We start from the raw sequence: 23,417 nt of genomic DNA on the forward strand, positions 1-23,417 counted from the left end.
TCAACATTTTAAAGTTCACGAAATACGCAAGTTTCAAGGCCCCCCGGCTGTCGAGTTTGAAGCTGTTGCGCGTTGTTGAAAGTGAAACTAAAAGACTAGAATAGAAAATGCAGAGGTGCAAGTCCGGGGCTGGTTTAAGCGCCCTCTTGGCAGTCTTCCATGACAGCCGAAGCTGTGTGTGTTTTTCTCACGTTCCGCACAATTACCACTTTCAGAGTCCAGCGGAGAAATACTGAGGTACCGGAAACAGGATCAATACTTTGAACCTCAGAGAGCAGGTCTGTGTAGGGGAAGCTGCCCAAGGCTGGGCTGGTGGTGCAAGGGGGCGGGGGCGGGGCTGGGGGCAGATGGCTCTGTCTTGTACTCTGCACACGTGTTCCTCAAGAACCGAAAGCAGCGTCGGGAGGAAGAGCCCGCGTGGTTTCACTTTCAGGCTCCGCCGATCGTAGGGTGCAACGCTCGGGAGATGCCCGGGGGCCGGTGAGACGCAACCAGGAAGACCGGAAAACGGAGCCAGGAAGTAGGAAACCGAGGTTCCGGCGAGGGCAGAGACAAGAGAAAATCCCAGGGGACGATCGGGAGTCTAAGGGAAATCGGAATCCGGAGAAGATGAGGAGCTAGGAGAAGACCAGGAGACGGAGAGTTAGAGAGAAGATCGGGAGCCAGGGAAAAACCGGGAGCAAAGGCAAAATCCGGAGAACACTGTCTGCCAGGGGAAGATTAGGATAAAATCAGGAGCCAGGAGAAGATCGGCAGTGGAGTCAGGGCGAAATCAGAAGATTGCCTACCAGGGAAAGTTTACGAGAAGAGTAGGAGAAAATCAGCAGTAGCGCGACAGCAGGAGAAGGGCAGAAGTCGGGAGAACATCGGAGTCAGGAAAGATCAGGATCGTGGTCCCTGACAAGATGCGGAGGTCTGAGGACGGTTGAACACTAGGAAAAGGTCGGGAGCCGATAGTACCTAGAAGAGCATATCTACTAGAGCACATCAGACTAGAGGCATATCTGGGCCCTCGAAAAGTGTCACCAGAGAAGTTTCCGAGAGGCGTCTGAATTTGTGGGAGCAGTCCCTGTCCACCACTGGGGGTGTCTTTGAATTCAGTGGAGAGGTTGTATGGGTGTTTCCGGTTTGCAGCACCTGGGAGAGACTGGGCTACAATTCTTGGCAACATCAATACTCAAGACGGATTAGGGAGCAGGGTTCCTGGGGTGTCTTTAATTAGTAGGGGTTCTAGGGCTTCTGGGATATCTGTGATTATTAGGAGCGGCAAGGGCTCCTGAGGAACTGTTTTTGGAAACTGTTTGGGGTTTGTAACTAACATGTCTGAACCGGTGGCCCAGATGAAGTTAAAGGAATGGCTAATTGCCCAGGTGGACAGTGGTCGGTACCCAGGCCTGCAGTGGGAGAATACGGAGAAAACCATCTTCCGGATCCCATGGAAGCATGCAGCCAAGCAGGACTACCGGGAGAATGAGGACGCGGCCCTTTTCAAGGTAAGGAACCAAATGAAAGACGGAAATTAGCAAAAGTGCAAAGTAGGACCAAGGGGTGAGCAGATAAATGCAGCGCTCTTCAAGGTAAGCGACCTGCGAAGGCAGGAGATATGGTAAGCAGCAAACTGAACATACTAGATGGAGGGGGGAGTATGAGCAAGCCACCTGTTCAAGGTAAGGAAATCTAAGAAAGCAGGGGACTTGAGGCGCAGTAGCATGGCGTCCCAGGAGAAGCGAAGGCTAGTCTGGAGGTCCTCGCCCACCTGTAGGATGGCAGCGTAGCGTGCAAAGCAGCAACATGGGAATTATGAAGGCTTCCAGGACCTAGCACGTCATGACTGACTTCAAAATAAAGAAGGCATGGAACAGGAGACAAGAGATGTGCGAAACAGCAACATGGGCGTCATAGAACATCAGAGAAGGAGCAGGACGACACATCTGTCATTGGGGTAAGGAATCCAAGGAAGGCATTAGGTGGAAGAAGTAGCAGCAACATGTGAAGGATAGATAGGGCCCAAGGAGAACAGTGTAGCTGACACTAGGGTAAGGAACCCAAGGAAGTCATTAGGTGGAAGAAGTAGCAAAATATGAAGGATAGATCAAGGGCCGAGTGTGAAGTGAAATCCCTCTTCATGGTAAAGGAAGAACGAAAGGCCAAAATGGGTGACGAGACAACGCACTTCCCGAGGGAGCAGGGCCTAAGGAGATCGGTGTAGCTGTCATTAGGTTAAGGAGTCTAAAGAAGACGGGGGTGGACAGAACAGCAGCACAGCATTATAGCAAGGGCCAACCAAGATTATTCTCTCTTCAAGATGAGGACCCTGTGGAAGGCAGGAAATTGATGAAGTAGCAGCATGTGCATCAATAGAGAGTATGAAGAGTATAGGTTATGACTGCATTTAAGGTAAGGAGCATAAAGAACAGAAAATAGTATACATACACAGGAGAGGCAGAGGCGAAATAGAGCGAGCAGGGACTGAGAAGGCCTTCCCTGAAAGAGGAGTGCGTAGATGTCAAAAGTTGCAATGGAAGCGAGGCTCGAGGTGGAAGCCGCAGCCTCCAGAATGGTGAGGAACCTGTGGAAGGCAGCAAATGGACAAAGCAGCTGTGGGAGGTACCAAAGGGAACCTGGGTTAGCTGAGTCCTCTTCAAGGGACAGAACCTGGCAAAGGCTGGGAACAAGCAAAGCAGCACATCTGCATGAGAGGGGGAGCAATGGGAGAACAGTTGGGCGCAGCCCACTTTAAGGCAAGGAGCTTGGTGAAGGCGGAGAGGCGCAAAGAAGCAATGTAGAGGTCCAATAGGAAGCGTGGACTTAGTAGGGGGGCACGGTCCTCTTCAAGGTAAAAACTTGAGGGAAGCTGGGAATGTGCAAAGCCGCAACACCTGCTTCATGAATGAGGCAAGGGGCAGAAAAGCAGGACACAGCTCTAAGCTAAGGAAGGAAAGAAGACCGGAAATGTGCGATGGTGAAACATAAACATCTTAGAGGGGAAAGTAACGCAACTCTCTCCGTAGTAAGGTCAAGGAAGGCAAACTGTTAAATACCTTGACATAGTTAGCGTGATGGGAAATGACCGGAGACCCTGCAAGCATATGTGCCACATACAAAGAGACTGACAGGAGTAACATCTGAAGAAGTAAGGGCATGTGGTCAACAATCAAATTAAAGTTAATCAAGATCCATCCATAAGGGTTCTTCATATCTGAAAGCCAGGCCCTAAAATATACCTACAAATTCTTTTACTGCTTTTAGTGTATTTTATATTTGCTCTAACCCATGCACATTCCAAGAGAGAGCTCTGCTACCCTGACTGACCCGGAGATCTCATCCTTCAGCCAGCATCTCCACTGACAGCTCTGACTGCTATTCCCCAAGATAGCTTGATCTCACGAATCTGCATCCCCACATCTACTTTCCACCAACAATATCGCAGTGGGCAGCTCAGTCCTCCTCCTCTTCTCCGACAACATTCCCACAGACCCACCACCTCCAATCACAGACTTTACCAAAGATGAACTCTCACCCACCAATTGCCATTAGCATGGACGGGGTTCTTCCACTGAAGTTTCTAAGGGTGATAAGTAGCCATCCACAATATTCCTGTGGGACATCTTGAAACTAGTAAACCCACTGACCGCTCAGACCCACTACACAACATTCCCATGGCCACCATCCTACGGACTTACCAACTGCTCCACCACATTGACCAACCAGTAATATCCTCTCATCCGCTGTATTTCCATGTATAACTTCCTCTTACAGACCGACATTCCCATGGACAACTCAACCCACCAGTCAATGATCCCACGGTGTGCTGTACAACCTCAATGGTAAAGCCACTATCCAGTTCCTTTCATTCTCATACAGACTCCACCCACTCCCAACATGGCTGTGCCATATTGTGTCATGTAGAGTTGGCTGACTGCCCAACCGCAACAGAGACAAACATAATATAGCAGGCTTCATGGATAAAGAGCTTCACTAAGATCTTTACCTAGCCAGTAGCCATAACAAGAGGATTTGACAGCCTCTGTGTTCATTCAGCCTTTACTGAGTTTTAAGGCTGGTCTAGGTGTCACAGACTGACGCCATCATTGCATCTTCAGAGCCCTGCACATCCCTACGGCCATCTTGGGGCAAAGCCTGTCTCAGCTGATAGTGGGAGGTAACCTGCATCAGGCTAAATGTTCTCATGTTTGTCTTCTTCCAAGGCTCTGGAAATCTTGGTTGAAATCCAAATGGAGCCCTCCTCAGTTTATCTGAAAAACAAAATCAACAGCTCCAGTGATTTCCGCATTTTTGATGTGAATATAGACATGGTATGGGTCTAGACTGCAAAGGGGTTAGGTGACAGGTTGTGGTCCGGGGATTATTCTGCAGCTGGCATCACTCTGTGTGTCCTTTGCAGGTACCCTGCTGGGGCATCCAAGCATCACTTCACTGTACAACATCATGATACCTACGAATGAACAGTGGGATAGGCGTGCCATGTTTAGAACTCAAAGTAAAATATAAAAGTAAATAAACACCCTCCAACTGTTGTATAGCTGTCAAAATTTGAATGACGGCAGTACATAAAGCATCCATACATGAGATTCATTTCATAGAACGCACACGTATGAAGTACCCCTTCATCAACTGAGCCTTCTACATTATTCGGGCAGTGATTTTCAAGAAACAGTTGTAACAGAATTGGAGTGTGTGGTTCTGGCATAGAAGGAAGCCACCCCTTCCTTGGAAGAACAGCAGTTTTGGATCTGTGCACATAACTAACATCCTCTTCTAGATAATTTTCAGTCTATGTGGCAGTACTTAGACTCGCAGAAGGAATTGCGTATATATGTTTCTAATCTGGCTGTCTATCGTGTCTTTCTCTAGGCCTGGGCTGTCTATAAAAGGAAACATCGGGAAGGTTCTGATAAAGCCGACCCCTCCACTTGGAAGACTCGCCTTCGTTGCGCTCTCAACAAAAGCACTGATTTTGACGAGATCCCCGAACGCAGTCAGTTGGATATCTCAGAGCCATACAAAGTCTATCAGGTGTTGAATGAGCAACCCATAAAGTCTGGTAAGAGAAACAACCTTTTACACTCAATGGGCTTTATTGGTCCTCAGTCCTGCTTTCGATTACCTTAAAGCCGACCATGTGGTATTTTGTTTCATCAAATTGTTTTTAGATCCTTGTCACCCGAGTTTGTCAGCTTGTACCAATCCTTTGGCTTAATGGTGCGTATATGTTTGCCTTTGGACTTAGCTCAACTCTTCAGCACTGGAAGTTCTCTCCTTTATCTCTGACACAGTGTTGCCTGTCAGTGAAACCATTATTTGAGTACGTGGTTGACTTGGCTTCGTCCCATTTCTTTGGCATTGGTTTCACCGCTACTGATGTAAGATATTTTGGGACAGATTTTGGTTGAAGCCAAGGCTAGATATGATCCAGATGCCTGGGTTTATTGGAACACATACCGACTGTTTGACACAGGGTAATCTTAGATAGGTCACATGTCTCCGATATTGGTTTATGTTAGTTTGGTACCAGTTGCGTAGGTCAATTCTTAGATTTTTTGGAAATGAACAGAGTTACTTTGCTCTAGGATACTAGAGTATGTTGAATTGTCCAGCTTCCGCGCTCTAGTGTATTGCTTTATAATGCACATGCTCACATGAGTATGATTTGCAGTTTGATAGATCTTTGCCAGCGACTTGCCTCTTGTGCTCTTGCTGGTTGCATATTGATTCAAATTACTTTACTTAGGGCACTAGTTTATGTTATGTCACTATCCAGTTCCATGTTCTTTGAGTGGGTGCTTCGCTGAATTGATGCATGAGTGTTCGTGATCTTGAGAGACGTCCAGTCTATGCCTTGCACCCACATTAGCATCTGGCTACAGTCATGTTCCCCAACTTATTTAGAACCCTCTTTATGGTTGTGGACATACTCCTTTTAAAGGATCTGAGTAATATGTTCTTATAAAGTAAATAGTGGTTCGAAAAAACATTTTGGGCCAGATGTACGACCATTTTTGCATGCGCATGCAAAAACAGCATGGGGAATTTACAAACCCTATTTTGCGAGTCGCAATTTTTTGCGACTAGCAAAATAGGGTTTTGTGACTCACTATTAGGAAGGGGTGTTCCCTTCCTAATAGCGAGTGCAACCCTATGTAGGAATGTTTTGTGTGCGCAATTGCGGGCGCAAAACACTCGCAAATTACCTCAGTCTTCAAGAGGGTGGTAATGGGTTCTCAAAAGGGTGGTAATGGGTTCGCAAAAGGGTGGTAATGGGCATGCAAAAGGGAAGGGGTCCCCAGGGGACCCCTTCCCCTTTGCAAACGCAGGGTAAAATATTTTTTAAGGGTAGGCAGTGGTCCCAGGGACCACTGCCTGCCCTTCAAAAATGAAACGAAAACGTTAAATTTTTTTCTCTTTTTTAAATGCATCCCGTTTTCCTTTAAGGAGAACGGGTCGCATTTAAAAAAAAACCTGCTTTATTTAAAAGCCGTCCCAGACATGGTGGCCACCATACCTGGGAGGGTGTGCCATTCCCAATGGGGTCGCAAATTGCGAGAGGCTCATTAGTATTCATGAGCCTCTCTATTTGCGACCCTATTGGGAATCGTTAACAGTGTGTTACACACTGTTGTACAGCCTAAATAGCGCCTCGCAAATTGCGAGTCGCAAAAGACTCGCAATTTGCGAGGCGCTATTTTGGCCGTTGCATATCTGGCCCTGAGTGCTTAACGGGAGTTTTACATAACTGCAAAGACTTGCACTTGAGAGCAGAAGTATGCAAAGTTGTCATATAACCTAGTACACTCAGTAACAAACAATGAAAGCATATGGACAAAGTCTCAAGGGACAAACATGAACCCACCCTAGAAACTCATGCACATAAATGAGTAGTCAATGCAAGATCCATCACCAAAGGAAAATCTAATGCAGGTTCCATGTACAGTGGGTAATATCGCAGAGAGACCCCATCTGGGGTGACGCGTGCGCTTTATAAGCAAACCTATCGTAACATAAGACAGTGTAGTGCAACATGAACCCACATAACAGGGATTGACCTGACATCTGAACATGAGTGCAATATGAGCCGAAAAAAAGGGAAAAAAAAAGTGTCTTCGTGCACTCTTGTTTGGGGAGTCAATAAATGCACTAAGAGATTGATGAGGGTGGTATCGGTGTAAGTCAAAGACCAGTTTCAATAAAACCATGTCCAGTATAATCCGTAGAAGTGACCACGCAAGCATTTAAGCAAAAACAAAAGTGAGATACGAAGGGTGATGGTGCCCTCCATGTCAAAGTCTAGAATAATGTGAAAGAATAATTTCCAACATTACAAGATAGATTAAAAAAAAATCAAAGTGCAAGAAAGGGCAACAAAGAGTGCAGAAGTGCCACCAGGTATCAAATAGGTGATGCAGGAAGCGGGCACATGGTTGTATCCATAGGAAAGACGCAGACGGTAAATTAACAGAACATAGTGCAGAACAGGCATAAAGAGGCCTAAGGATCCACGGAAACACGAAACTGATACCGTTTGGAGGCTGAGTGTGGTTTTCAGAAATAAAGTAGTGATTAGTATTTACACAAGCAAAAGACTACGCAAGAAGGAGATCACCTGTCAAAAGATACAACAGACATTCTTTGAGGCACTGGAAAGTCTAGAGCAGAGTTAACAAGGTTGTGCAAGATGAAGGCCATGATAAGAAAGGGTTAAAAAGGAAAGTAAAAAGGTACTTGTAGCAAGCCAAAAGGTAATGAAAACAAAGGTAACAAGCATTGGCACAGCCAATAGGTGTTTAGCCATGCAACAGTTGCATAACTAAATACTTATAAGGTCCCAAAAGCGAGACCTATTGGCTATGCCAAGCGGCCGAGAAAGTAAAAGTGATTGCAATCAAATATCAAAGCGGCCGTGCGGCCGCGAAAGTGAAAGTAATCCAAGTGCGGCGCGCGCGCCCGCGCACATGCACTGTAGCTCCAGGCTGGCCTGGTAGCACTTTTTGGAGCCCTCTCAATAAGTCTCGCCAGACCAGCGCATGCGCTGGGTCAGGCGAGACCTAAAAAGGTGCAACATCACCAGTAACACGTAGGGGTAGGTGATGTTGATTAAAAGGCAGACTTCCTTCTGCCTCTTTCTGTATATTTTTTACTCCTTTACATATTTCTGGTCTCAACTACAGGTCTTCGTAATTATGAAAGAAAACACAATGAGGGTTGGGAATAAGGTGTAGAACATTTATGTAGCCAGCTTCTAATGCTAGTGCAAGGAGGAATCTCGCCATCTCTCCAGGTCACAAACAGCATAGTTGCATATGTGTATCACACTAGACTGTGCATTACCAAGTGCACCATTTTAGAGAAAAAAGGCCTCTTTATTAGAACATGTTAACAGCTCGCCCTAAAAAATTGCAATACACATTCATAAAATCCTTGCTTCGCTAATACATTATGACAACCTATCACTCACACCCAATACCTCGCACCACTTACAACTCTCCCAACCAAAGCACCACAGCATCCACTTACATCCAGCTCTCTCTCAACCACCATATTTTAAAACCGGTCACATCTTGCATTAAAAGCACCACTTGTCAGCGTCTGCCCTGCGATGCACCAACACCTCCGTCTTCGGGCCTCGTTCCTGAATTGCCTTGCAACTACCAGTCCCCAATGCAGAGGAAAGTCAGACCCAAACGTGAAAACCCCCATAAAGCAAAAATTAAAATATTCACCATAAAAGGCATACCTTATCAGAGGTGGGGACAGCCTCACAAATCTCCCTGCAGGACCACAGTCTACCATTAAACTGGCACAAGGTTCTTAACCCCCAGATTGGCATTATAATAACCCCCTCTCCACCAGCTGTTGCCATCTTACAAACCCCAACAAGGAAAAAACACTTCTATGAAAGAAGAAAGGACTGACGCCTGAACAACCACCTCTTTAAACAATGTCAACACCATAAATATGCTGCCAATTTCCTTGTAAGGGAATTCCCTAATATCTAATAAGTAGTGTTTGTTACCCATGAATGGCGAGCCTTCACCATCTTGCTTGAACAACCAAAAATCCTCCTGTGAAATGTTCCCGTCCTGCACGTAACAATGTTCCTGTCGCCAAAAAATCTTCTGATTTCTTTGTTTACCTTTTTCTAGCGTTCTCCATTGCATTGTGTTTCACTGCCCAAGGCCACAACCTTCTTGGAATAAACTCTGTCTAAGCTACAAAAAACGGTGACCATAAACTTCATATCCTGGCCAAATCACTCTTCATCATTTTAAATATGGCTAGGCTGGACAGGGCACCAAGTCAATTTACTCTAGATGAATACAAATATGTCTGGACATGCCTTACCTTGAGGGTATTGCAGCTAACCATGGTAAGAATATGTAATTCTTGCCTCACCATTCAACTGAGTAAGCATCTCTTCCCAGTCCAAGAGAATTGCCAACTGGTCTCTTCTCCACACGTTCAGCTGCCCAATGCACAAACGAGAGACCCATTACCAATATGATAAATATCACCACCCCTGGTCCTGCAACACAGTCTGCAAGGGAAATAAAAAACACTCTGACAGCCATACATGTAATCATTATGTTCCAATCTAATGTATCTCAGGCAACATCTGATGACCACCTGCACAAATTCTTTTTAAAAATCCAAATATTTTTATTGGTATTTATGTCACATCAGGGTATACAGCAGCACAAAAGGCATATTTCTTTGTACATTCACAAGCTAGCAGGACACACCGTGATGACAAACATACTGATCAAAGCCCACTTGACAGTCATCATGCAATTCCATATTACATGAAATTCCTAGTCACCGATCAAAGGGAGGCGGTTTCCCGGACCCATTCTAGCTTTTCTCTGATTGTTTGTAGGTGTAACACCTCTTTTATCTCTGCAATTTCTAACCCATAGTATTTAATAAACGGGCTCCAAATATTAGTGAGTTTCTTGGGGTACCCTCTAGCTTCATAAGTTACCTTTTCTTCAGCCATGTATAAGTCCATGCTTGCATTCCATTCGTAGATTGTGGGAAGGCCTGGAGCCCCTCACTTCTTGGCTATATCTTTTTTTGCGAATATCAGACCCAGGTTGCATAATGTAAGTGTGGGACGAGGGAGGTCAGTGTCCGAGGGAACTCCCAGTAGAATGTTTTTGGGGTCCATGGGTACTTCTGCCTCTATAACGTTGTTCTGTCCTGTTATGATCTGCGACCAGTAGTTTTTGATGAGGTGACAATCCCAGAGAGTGTTCATAAATGTGCCTCTTTCTGTCTTACATCGAAGACAATCCGGTGTTTCTGCTCTCCCCATTGCATGAGAGCGTGCCCTATCGAAATATGTTCAGTGAAGAATCTTAAATGGAATCAGACGTAGTCGTAACTTAGTGGCTACCTCTCCGGGTTGCATTAACGCCGCCTCCCAGTCAGTGTCTTCTAATGCTCCGGTTGTGGGTTCCCATTTGGATCTAAGCACTGTCAGCCTATCTGGGATATTGTTGATCAGGGTTTTTTATGTCCATGAAACAGCCTATTCTGGTATTGCCTCTTGATGGTGCGAATTCCGGAATGTCGGAAGTATATGTTGTCAGCCTTCCATGCACGTTTTAGCTGGAAGTATTTATATCTCTGGGTGTTATTCATTTGATATTCTCGCTGGAGCATGCTGAATGAGATCAGGGCGTCTCCCTCTATGAGGTCTCCCAGCTTAGAAATCCCAATTATATGCCATTGCCCGAAGCCCTGAAGTTTGTTAATTGCTGGTAGTCTTGTTTCGTCCCATAGCAGGGTTTCTCGTGTGTTTTTTTTGGTCCCATTTCATTTGGCGTTCTGCGCCTTTCCATGCTTCAATCGCTCTTTGGGTGGCAGGTAATCATTGCTGTAGCCCCTTTCCCCCGTAGATGTAGTGAAGATGTGTGTGTGTCTGGAATTGAAGTTTTTCTAGAGCATAAGTTGGATGGTCTCCCGGCATTTGTCCCCATTCATTGATAGTGATTAGGTGTGCCGCTCTGTAATAGCGTATGTCTGGGAGAGCAATCCCTCCATTGTATTGGTTTCACTGTAATGTCTTAAGTGCCACTCTCGGGTGTCCCCCGTCCCATAGCAATGAACGCAGTTCGTCATCAATCATTTTAACCAAAGTCATTTTATACATGGCTGCTCTCCCTAGCAGCGTTAGGGGAAGTCTCCTCCACCTTTCAACATCCAACATCTTCATGGAATTCTGTAAGTATCCGTCTGATGTTGTGATTGATACTTATTGCGTATTAATGGTTATGTATAAACCCAGGTATCGGAATCCCTCCACTAAGACTCGTAATTGGCCCAGAAGGTCTTGTTTCTCCAGGGTCCCTACCACTGGATAAATACTGGATTTATCCCAATTTGTGAAATATCCTGCATGTAGGCCATATTCTTTGAATAATTATATAATGACTGGGAGTGTATTGATTGGTTCAGTGACGTATAGGAGGATGTCATCAGCATAGAGAGAAATTTGTTCCTCTCTCAGCTTCCCCAACGTTAAAAATCTTTTTTTACTAATAGTGCTCATCAGACCATACAGTACACAGTAATTCCAGAAGGCCATAGTTGGAGATAGCATAGAAACCAGCAGTAAATCAATCATGAGGGAACCAACAGAGACAATCAGAAACCCCCCCCACCCCCAACTTTAATACGACCGCCACAGATTCTCTGTACTTCCGCCAGGGCGCCCACACTTTCTTCAATTTTTTTAGCACACCCCCTACTTTTGTACACAGTTTCTTCGGCCCTTTGGCACCAGTCGAGGTCTCGCTTCCTGTCCTCCTGCTGTGGTGGTGCCGGCGCCCCCCATCTCCTAGCAATATTGCGTTTCACAGTTCCTGCAGCCAGGACCAGCCAAATTTTGCTATACCTAGTCCAAGCAGGGTCGCCTTTTATCATCAGTAAGAGCCACCTCGGTTCCATCGGGACCTCCTCTCTCACCACCCGCGACATAGTATCAGTGACCCTCCTCCAGAACTGACTAATCTCCGGACATTCTCATAGGGTGTGGAAGAAGGTGCCCTCCCACTGGCATCCCCTGACACATAGCGCTGACTGAACCTTGCCCCATGTATAGAGGTGTGTGCGGGGATAGTAGGTGCGGTGTAGGATCTTTAACTGGACTAGTCTGAATCAGGAGCGATTTGCGATTTCCCTAGGGCCTGCAACGCATCCAACCAATCCTCATAATCTATACTTCCAAGGTCCTTGGCCCAAGCTTCTCTGAGAGCGATTAATGGGTCAGGGACGTTGTTGATAAGTTTTCGATAGATCGTAGAGTTCGGTTTCTCTATAATGGGGTCGAGCAACAACCTGTCCTCCAGCGGGGAGTATTCAGGGATAGACATGCCACTATGTATATGTGCGCGTAGGGCATGCACGAGGCGAAGATAGTGGTACTGCTGCGACTGGTGGAGATTGTATTCCTTCTGTAGATACTCAAAAAAGCGGGGGGAATCCCCTTTCCAGACATCCCCCAAATATTCAATCCCTATCACTTTCCACCTCTTGAAACCAGTTAAAGCTGCCACATCTCGCAGTTGATCCCCCAACCACAATGGGGCCCTGCCGGTTAGTTTCCCTGCCTATCCTAGGAGTTTATTAGTCTCTCTCCAGCACTGCAGCACCACCATGGTGTGGTCGGGCCACTCCATCCGGGATTTCCGTTCATATAGGAGAGGGAACTGCATATATTCTTGATGTGATCCTCTGAAAAGCCTGTTTTGTTACCATCTGTAGATACACCTATCCTGAACAAATGGGTCCCAAACTTATCTGCTTGTTCTCTTTTGTATGTAGGACTTTGCACATAACCACAAGCAATTGAAAGGCAGTACGCATCTTGTCATCCGCATGGCAAAAACTTGGACTTCTTGCTTTCAATGAACACAGCACCCCACCAAAAACCTTCAAAACTGTCAAGAATCGATATACTTACTCAGGACTAAAATGGAATCCACCACCGCCCTTACCTTGGCCAGTAGCCACTAGAGTATCAAATGACAAACCACAGCAAGATTGAGGGGGAAGGGATTAGGGAAGGGACGCCACAGAGCAGCTCCTGTAAGTTGTTACTTACAGTGTGTCTTAATTATCTTGATCATCAAGAAGGTAAGATGGTAATGGGACAAATACACTCCTACTGTCTTTGGAAGTGTCTGATTATTTGACAGAACTAACATGACAGATCTCCTGGCAGGTATGGGTGTGGGTGCACAAATGAGAATACTTGCGAAGCAGAGCAGAGAGCCTTTATGGGGAAATACTGTTAACACACGATCAAGATCTTTGCAAAAATGCTCAGAATAAGGGCATTTGCTCATGCATTCAAACCATGCTCCCTTTTATGTTGTTTAAGTCCATCTTCACCAGGTTTTATCTGGTGGTGACAGACAGCAAAAAGAAAGCTATCGGATTGTCTCCTAAAAATTGGGAGTGTGGTTAGATGGGTAATCTCTGAAAGCATGTACTCCATCGGAGTATGTTAGTGACAGAGCCAGAATAGGCTCCGTCGTTGACATATTTAAGGTCCGTCTGTCTCTAAATCGGGCTGGTGGACCTTGAGTTTGGTGCAGATGGCAAGATGCGTAGAGATTTCTAATTGCTGGCGTTTATTTGCAAATTCTAAATCTGCCCCATAGACTCAGAAGGATCATTGTGGCTCTTCTCCTTGAGCACATCTCAAAGTCAACAAATCTTATGAGTCTCCACAAGCCACTGATGACTCACTGCGCAATAGCCAAAGGTACCAACCACTTGGCTCTATGGAAGTCTATGGAGAAGTAGAGAAGCCGTCCTATCTGAATAGACCATTGGTATTCTCCTTCTCTTAGTTCATGCCCCAACCTCAACTCTAAGCGATCAAGCAGCCCCAACATGCAGATGAACAGTATTTCTGAGAGATAAAGGGCAGCACTCCTACACACATGATGCAATAGCTGGAAGTATTTTTCAATAACTGGCAGTTGGTTTTGGGCGAGCCCTCCTTTTATATCAGGATTTCTCCCAAGATGGCCACCACTGACATTATTCTTCCCACATCTTGCAAGATTTCGGCAAAAAGTGAGTTCACATTTACAGACCTCCGACCTATTTAGAAAAGCAGCAAGAGGGCGGTCTTTTGACTACCCGGCAACCCTGACCAATGTTTGAGGCCTCACCTGTTCCTTGTGCACCCCACTGCCCCAATTAGATGTTGCGCATGATTATGGGGCAAGGGTTGCAATCCATTTTTGCTGGACGGCGTTGGTCTCAGGCTGTTCGCTAGTGTTTGTTGTGTAGAAATGCACTGCACTTGCAGGGGGGTGCAAACCTTGCTTGTGAAGTCCTGACAAAAAACACCATTCTTCCTTTCCCTTTTTGTGCTGTTTTGGACCGACAAAGCCACAATTTTAAAATCAACCCTTGCATCGTAACTTCTTTCATGCAAATCCCTTCCATCGTTGCAGTGCCTAGTAGCTTTGACACCATAAAATCCCCAAAAAGCAGCCATGACATACATAACCTAAACAAACAATACTCAAACTCCCATATGCAAACCACCATCAATTCCCTCAGCATACATTTTAAGTTCAGCATCACCTCTGTGATGGAGTCTCAGGCTCATCACCTTTTGTTTTGTTTGTTTCCCCATCCTTGTAGATTTTTTCGGCCTTGCTCCCCTGCCGATGGCTCATGTCCCCAAATAACTTTCCATAAAAGGAAACTCCTGACAACTTTCCTGTTATTGTAACTGCTGGCAGTTTCTTTGATATCATCCACATAATGAACTCAATCACGTCCTGCCTTTTATGTGCCCTTTCACCCAAAGAAGAATTCCTTCCTGCCACACCACAGGCTAGAAATTATAACTATGTCTGCCTCGTAGCTGCTGCTAAAGAAATTTCTGCCAACTGTAAGACCCTCAATCTCCCAGGGCCCTGACCTCTTAAGAAACTGGGTCTTTTGTGTATCCTCTCTGGAGCCAATCCACAGAACGATGCCACTGTGAATGAGACAAAGCGTCAGCAATGTTATTGTTCACTCTGGACACATGCCTGGCCCTGACAAAAATGTTAAACATCAAGCATTCCACATGAAGCGCTATAATAGCTTTAAAAGCATTTTATCTTTTACTCCTTGTCTGTTCACCAGTGCCACAACTGTCTGGTTATCAACATTAAAGGTAACCTCTCTGTTGCCTACATTTTCGCCCCTTAACCCCTTGCATGCCCGCCCCTTTCCCTGCCCAGTGCCGCGCTTTTTATTAGCGGGCGGAGTTCATGACGAGCTGGACTCGTCATGGGCACAGCGCCACCGCAGCCCATGACGAGTCCAGCTCGTCATGGGCACTGAAGGGGTTAATGTAAGCGGCAGCAGCAATGGGAAGAATTCAAGACAAGCTACCTTAGTCCTGCCATTTTTGGTGCCAATGTTCAGAGCACAATCTGCCTTCCCATAAAAAACCAAAACCATCCTCTCCCGGCATCAGAGTATATATGCACCTGCCACAAAAAATTCTCCCTGCTGGACCACATTGTAAATCCATTGAAATGTCTAAAAACACAAAACCCAGATCTTCAAATCTGCACTTACTGCTGCGGAAAGTCTGGCAGTTTCGCCCCTGAAATCGCAAAACCCAGGTGTTTACAAAATGATTTTACTGACCCTACCACTCTACATGCAAAGTTCATGTTGCCCAACAACTTCTGCACTGTCATCAAATATAATCTAGCAGCCTCTATTACCATTTCCAGTAAACATATACATTTATCAGCTTTTTTCTTCGGCAATCTAGCCTCCTTCTTACTGTATCTAGCTCAAGCCCAAGAAACTCAGGGTTGTGCCAGGACTCTGTTTTCTTAGATGCTAAGGGAATTCCCAGGTCAATCATCAACTCCATCAGCGCCATGGCGCAATTCCCTGTTCCTACCTTACCTACAAACAGAAAGTCATCCAAGTAATGTGTCGCAAATGATTGGCCAGTGCTTGCTACAAAACACCATAGCAAGCAATGTCTCAAATAATGTGCATGAAATAGCACAACGCATAGGTAAACTTTGTCAACAAATATTTCTCCCTCAAAAGCAATCCAAAACAATGAAAAATCACTTGGGCGTAGGGGGAACAGTCTGAATACAGATTTACTGTCACGTTTGGCCATTTCACCTGTCTTTCACTGTCATATTAGACCTATTGCCACACCCATTGATGTGAATTTCCCTAAAGTGTCTCCTTTGGCTACAAAAGAATTCAGCGATTGCCCCTCTGTGGCCATGATAGATGATTAATTAGCCTAAATTCACCCAGTGTTTTCTTAGAAATTACTGCTAAAAGTGAAAATATCAAATCGTGCAAAGGCCAAAAATCCAAATGACCTGCCATTCTTCCTTCTTTCAATTCCTAATATAGTTTATCCCTTCCTACTTCAAGCATTTCTATAGCAGATCGTAAATTATCAGAAAATCTTCTCTCCCCAGGAGGTTGGTACCCTTAATAGAAGCCTTTCTTGAATCCCCATTCCAATTTATTTATGGATAGAAAAAAAGCCATTCAACCAACTTTTCTATTTTAACCGGAGCAACTGCCCTTGTTTCCAAGTTGTAGTCTACCTCTTACAATGCCTTGCAAGAATTGTCCTGTTAAGGGTAGTTCCCCAAGGCATTGCGTAATTGGGTACCACAACCACATTTTGAAGATTCGTGTTTATACATGCCTGGGCCCCTGTTACAAAAACCCTTCATAAATCCCTAACACGCCCCTACATTAAGTGCTCGCCCTTGCCCGCATGCACCCGGCCCTGCAAGGGTGGGATGCTCAAGAAAGTGCCTGATTTGAACCAGTAACCTGCTCGCTGTATGCTGGGCTGACGGTGATCTCATGGGGGTCATCCACTGCAGCCAGAGCTTTCTGTCCACCTCCCACCAAAGTTTATCTGGAAACGTTCTCATCCTGGCCCTGAACTCCTCATCATAATGCAGCCTGGCCAAGCCACCAAAATCCATCTGCGCCTTACTGATTTTATCCATGAAATTCATGATCGCTACTGACCTCTCAGGGTACTTTTCACAGTATACACTAGTATAAATGAGAAACGCAGAAGTCCAAGTTTCAATTTTCACTGGCCTGCTGTGTCTACAAGCTAGCTCCCATACTTCCTCTTTCTTCCTCTTTCACCAGAATTTCATAATGAAGCAATTTATATACATTCATAAGTTGCCTGCTACATATCTTGTCTTCTGTTGCCTTAGATAAATGAGCCCCCAATGGCTTAGACACTCCAATGTACAATAGCATCTTTCTCAGATCCTTATTCTCATTTTCTCACTTTCTCACTTTCTTTACCCTTCCAAGCTGTCCACATTTCCCTTTCACTCACCTTTCCCCTTTTGTTGTCCTTACTTTTTGTATTTTCTATGGCTTACTTTTCTGATAAGACCTTTGATGCCCCATTCAAATCCTCTTTGTCCTCTTGCTCTCATCCTCCGTCCCCACAGCTTTGTCATCTTACCCCCCTCTTTTTTGTTCTTTCAACCCTACACTGTCCTCCTACTCTCCCACTGATCCCAATTGAGTGTTTGCCCTTCATTAACCTTTCTCCCCATCTTCTACTCCTGCCTAACATGTCTGTGCCATTGATGTACCCATTTGCATGTTTGCCATTTCTTTAGGACGCTCTGATCTTCTCATACTACTACACCCAATTTCCTCCCTCCATTTCTTTATCTGCAACGCTGTTTTTTGTTGTCGTCGTCTAACTTGAAAAATATTCTGATTAAAAATGTTAAGCTCGCCCCCCAGTGCGCCACCTATCTTCCTATATTCTTTTACTGCACTTTGGCAATGAAGTATCTCTCCCTCCTCAAGTTCTTCCTCGTTCTCCTCCTACTCAAGCTCTTTATAATCAGCATCCTCACAACTTCCATTTCCCGTTGCCTTGACACTTACTCCTGGAAGGAAACTCACCATCACCCACACCTTCATCTTACACTTCTCTATGAATGAGTTCTAATAAATTTTTCAATTCTATTTGGTGTGACTCATGCGATACTGGGATGGACGATCAGGCCACCCCCTCTCTTCGGCTGATGCTTTGAGGTCGCTCCCAACCATACCTTTTTCTGCTCTCATTCTCTAGCCTTATTTTCCAGAATCATCACCTGCTGTCCCCTGGTTGCTCCATCATAGGGGTGCTGTAGTCCTGTTCCCTCTTTCAGGCGCACTAAACTGCCACCTACTTAACGTTACTTCCTCAGATGGGATTCATATCCACTCACCTCCACCTCTTCCTGTTCCTTCACCAATACCTGCCATCTGGCCTGCCTACAGACTTCTACTGACTGTCCCATAGTGCCGTTACCCATTTTTGCTGTGTATATTTTTATTAAGTGCGCCCCTCTGTATTGTAGCCTCCTCAACCATCTGCTGGTAAGTTATTTATATTTTTTTTAAAGAGGAGGAGACAAAACGACTTCCCTTCCTCCAATGGTATAGTGGATGCTTCTTCAAATTTGTCCCCGGGAAAAACATCACCCATGGTGGACAGCCCCATTTCTTTAAAAGTTTTCAATGCACCTGGCTCCTTGGTGACTGAGATGTCAGTATGGTGTAGTAGTGGCATACTGGATGCATAAAGTGGTAGTTTTTGCGCGTGCTTCCCAAGTTTCTGCCATGCCCTAGCGGTCGTTTGCACTGTGTCTATCTCTCCTTTTTCAAAAAACGTATGTTTGTTTACTATCATGGCTTGTAGCGGTATTGGATGTACCGCCCCCGCTTCTACCGCTACGTGGGGGATGAAGGCTGGTTCTTGTTGCCAATAATAAGCATAGTGGGCCTGCGTACAAAGATAGTATAAATGAAAGCCAGGGGCTGAGAAGCCCCCTTGCTTGTACCGCAACGTTGATGTTTCCCATTTAAGTCTTGGCTTTTACCCTCCCCACGCAAGTGTGTTTAGCAGAGACCCAAGCGTGTCAAAGAAGTGTTGTGTTAAGTGCACAGGGATGTTCTGAAATAAATATAGAAATTTTGGAAGCACCACCATTTTCATTAGGGCTATCCTATCTGCGAATGACAACGGTAATTTTAGCCAGCGGGCTATTTGTGCTTCGAGACGTGTGATGGCTGTACCATAATTTGATTGGACCACCACTTGTGGGTCTCGATGGATCCATACTCCCAGGTATTTCACGGAGTCTGTGCACCATGTTAGTGGGTAATCTAAGGTAATCTCGGGTGTGTTAGCCGTGAGGGGCAGGATAACAGATTTCGACCAGTTTATCCCAAGTCCTGAGAACCATTCAAAACTGATATATTCTCTTATGAGCTTCGCTAAATAAATAGCGGGGTCCCGGACATACAACACCATGTCGTCATCATACATAGAGACCACCAGGGGTCGCTAATAAAATCGTAACGCAGCCTGTGCATGGCGCTGTCGCAGAATGCATGCTAGTGGTTCAAGTACTAAAGCAAATAATAAGGGTGACAACGGGCACCCCTGACGTGTACCCCGCTGTATTCGAAAGACATCTGACATTTGACCATTTATTCCCACGCGTGCTACCGGCTCCGTATAAAGCAATTTGATCTAGTTGGTGAAAATAAAAGGCACACCCATACGATGTAGAATGGCAAACATATATGTCCATGAAATAGAATCAAAGGCCTTGGCGGCATCAAGTAGGACCGCCACTGCCGAGAGGGTGGGTACAAGGACATGCAGTACCGCAAATAACGTGCGCAGGTTGTGGGATGTGGAGCGGGTGAAAACAAACCCTGATTGGATGAGAACCATAACTGGAAGGAGTAGTTGCAGTCTGTTTGCTAGCACTTTCGCCAATATTTTCACGTCAGTATTTATTAAGGACAGAGGTCTATAGGAATCGCATCGGTCAGGGGATTTATCAGGTTTTAACAGAGCTATTACAAGGGCTTCCCGCAGAGGTAATTTCTGGGCCTCATATGCCTCCATGTACATCTCAAGAAGGTGTGGGTCCAAGATGTCTACATACTCTTTATAAAATTCGGCCGGGAGGCCGTCAGTGCCTGCAGCTTCCCCATTCTGCAATGCCGCAATAGCATCACGTATCTCATCTAAGGTTAATGAGTGCATTAAAAATTCTTGTTGAGGGCACGAAAGCCATACTAATGCAATGTCGTCTAGATATTTTGCTATTTCCGTCTCATCTGCTGACTGCCGGTGCCCATAAACATTGGTGTAGTATTGTGCAAATGTCTGTAATATGCTAGGTGTATCGCTGTGCATGGTGTTCTCATCAATTATGCATTTAACCACATAGTTCTTCCCCCATGGGTCCGCTATTCTGCCAGCCAGTGACCTTCCAGGCCTGCCTCCCTCTCCGTAGTACCTAGCTACGCTTCTACGCGACATGTGGCGTATTTCCTGGTCCGCTATATCATTGTATTCAGTAATCTTTATTTTAATGGTAGCTAGTGTAGCGAGGTCAGCAGTGGTGCTGTATTTACGCTCGAGATCACCCAGCTCCTGTTCCATTCGTGTCATAGTGCCTCGCAAGGATTTTAAGACCCCAAATTGTAAACTCATACATGTTCCCCGAATAGTCACCTTGAAGGCTTCCCAAAGTGTCCCCACAGATTGCACTGAGCCAGTATTATGCAGAAAATAATCCAATATCACCTTATGAATCCCTTTGCAAAACACCAGATCCAGCAGGGAAGAGGGCTGCAGGCATCTCTGGAATGGAGAGGAGCTATGTATCGGTAGTGTTATGTTCAAAAGTACCGGGGCATGATCAGATAGGGTTCTCGGTAGGTGTTTTACTTGTACAGCCCATGTATTAACATCCGCTGTGACTAGCCAATAATCAATGCGGGACCAGGATTGGCGTGCATATGAATGGCATGTGCCTTCTCGTGTGTCAGGGTGTCATAGCCTCCAAATATCTAGGAGCCCTAGATTCAACATACCCTGATGTATAGAGTTTGTTGCTTTTTTCGATGTGGGCTCAGCCAAGGAACATCTATCTAGTACTGGGTCCAAAACAGCGTTGAAATCCCCTCCGCATATAATGGCGGACGGGGGCAACTGGCATATCTTCCCCCATAGCTTTTTGTAGAAGCTAGGGTTGTCAATATTGGGGCCATAGATAGTGACGATGAGTATGGTTTTACCATACAGTGTACCTTGCAGCAATATATATCGACCCATCTTATCTTCCTCCACGTGAATCGGTTGAAAGGGGATGCCTTTCTTTATCAGTGTTATAGCCCCTCTTGCATAACAGGAGTATGAGGTGGCAAGACGCACTCCCGCCCATCTGGTGTACACTGTAGAAGCTGTCCGCTCAGTAAGGTGGGTCTCCTGCAACAGGGCTATGTGGATGTTGTGTCTATTCAGATAAGCAAGCACTTGTCTCACTTTCTTGGGATTGTTTAGGCCCCTAATATTCCAAGTCACCCATGAGATTGTGGTGCCCTTAGCCCCTGCCATATTGTGTGTTAGTAAGTATGTCAATGCGCCACGGCATAATATCCGTCAGTGATCGTGTCATAGTCTGTTGATGTCGTGTCATTATCACCACATTAGTGAAACATAAGTCTCCAACATGTCCCCCCACCCACTTCAGCATTTGAACTTTGCCGAAGAACCCATCCCACCAAACAAACTTTCCAACATACAACCGCATGCCATAGTTAGAACCAGTCCAAGTTCCAGGAAGTACTTGGGTACAAAAGAAAAACTTTGTGGGGTATTCCCTATCTGAGGGTTACAAGTAGCCATAGGCCCCCAGTTGCAACCGGGGGGGTCGAGGAGGCAATTAATAGACATACCACCCGCTGGTATAATGAGGTTAGCACAAGACCGCGAATCATAAGTTTACACATTCTCCAACATTCTATAGGTAATATTGTATAAGTGCAGATAATAGTCGAAATTGGTCATTACACATTGCTATGTATAGGGTGGATTTTGAAATCACAATCTGTATAGCGCAGTACATAGAGCCCGGTCAGTGCCAGTGACCCATGAATAATGGACAGCGTTCAAACCAGCAGTCTGCACCAAATGTTCATCATACATACACTGTTCGGTGCAGGTCTCATTTATTCAGCTCTCAACGTCAGCATCGACATCCGTTTCTGTCTCTCGTGCCAATTCTTTCCGCTCAATCTGCCGTACATATTGCAGTGCTTCTTTGGGCGTTGAGAAGATAAGGGTTTTCCCTGCGTGTTGTATTCTCAATCGTTCAGGGTATAACATTGCATATTGTACTTGTAATGCTTGTAGTTTTTTCTTTACTGAGTGAAATTCCCGTTGTGCCTGCTGTACCGCCACCGTGAAATCAGGGAACAGCTCTACTTTCATTCCTTGATAGGTTGTGGACCCTTTCTCCCTAGCTAGGTGGAGCGCCGTGTCTCTGTCCCTGTAGTTCTAAAGTCGAGCTATAATGGGGCGTGGAGGTGCCCCTGGGATAGGTCTAGCTGCAAGGGAACGATGAGCTCTCTTCACGATTAGCACATTAGACAAATGATCCGCTCCCAACATGTCTTTGAGCAGGTTTTCAACGTATGTTTCCATGGCTCCTGTGTTGGTCGATTCAGGGATGCCCGTAATTCGTAGATTGTTCCTGCGTGAGCAGGCTTCAAGATCCTCGTTCTTCGCCTGGATCACTTCAAGTATTTTTTCCATGTTGGAGCATGATGTGCTAACAACTTCCATTTTATCTGTTCAGCTTCAGCTATCCATGCGCCATGTTTGTCGAGTTTCGCCGCCATGTTATCCATGCGCAAGTTGAGATGGTCAATTTTCGCATCGATAATATGCAGGCTTTGTTGCATACTGAGCATCAGGCGTTCTAGCTTGGTGTTAGCGCCTGCTTCTGGTTCCAGCTCGGTGTCTGAAGCCGCTGGGGTTTGTGTTTTTTTGAGGCGTCGTGCCTCAAAGTTCAACTTGGATTGTTGCTTATCTGTTCTACCCATGCTTGGGCTGGATAGCGGTGGGACAATGTGCACAGCGATGCCAAATCGTGTTTATACAGAAGCAGTGCGGTGAGTAGTCTTCTGCTCCAGTGAGCGGGTGATCACTTTACATGCAGTGCTAATGACGTTATCAATACTATGGTGCCCAGATAGCTGCCAATTATCAGGTACAGACAATACAGCAGGATTGTGACAGTCTAGGTGCCAGCGCCAAGCACTGCAGCAGTTCAGCCGAGTTAGCTCAAGGCAGTGTCTCCAGCTCCCAAGCAGTGCAGTGCATCCCGGCCGCAGCCCCCACTATGACGTATAAAATGGGCCAAATGGGTCAAAGGCAGGATCCTATGCTTCTGAGAAGGCAATGCAGCAGATTCAACACTGTCTCACCGTCTACACACGGTCTCCAAGCTCCAAGGCCAGTTGTCCAGACAAATCAA

At 45.7% G+C, this 23,417-nt stretch overlaps 1 protein-coding gene across 2 annotated transcripts in view; it reads left to right on the forward strand.

The window, feature by feature from the left end:
• Window positions 1–319: 319 nt before the first annotated feature.
• The window catches only part of LOC146812510 (interferon regulatory factor 4-like), a 120,069-nt gene continuing 96,971 nt past the window's right edge, over window positions 320–23,417 (forward strand). Inside the window, exons 1-2 of one of the 2 annotated variants that reach the window (XM_085619513.1) lie at window positions 320–1,493; window positions 4,876–5,065. In XM_085619513.1, the coding sequence (XP_085475639.1) occupies window positions 1,320–1,493; window positions 4,876–5,065 (364 nt within the window). In that variant the 5' untranslated portion in view covers window positions 320–1,319. The remainder of the gene's footprint in view (window positions 1,494–4,875; window positions 5,066–23,417) is intronic. The other variant, XM_085619512.1, reaches the window with a different exon arrangement.

This window comes from Triturus cristatus, chromosome 7, assembly GCF_964204655.1.
Source record: "Triturus cristatus chromosome 7, aTriCri1.1, whole genome shotgun sequence".
Taxonomy (NCBI): domain Eukaryota; kingdom Metazoa; phylum Chordata; class Amphibia; order Caudata; family Salamandridae; genus Triturus; species Triturus cristatus.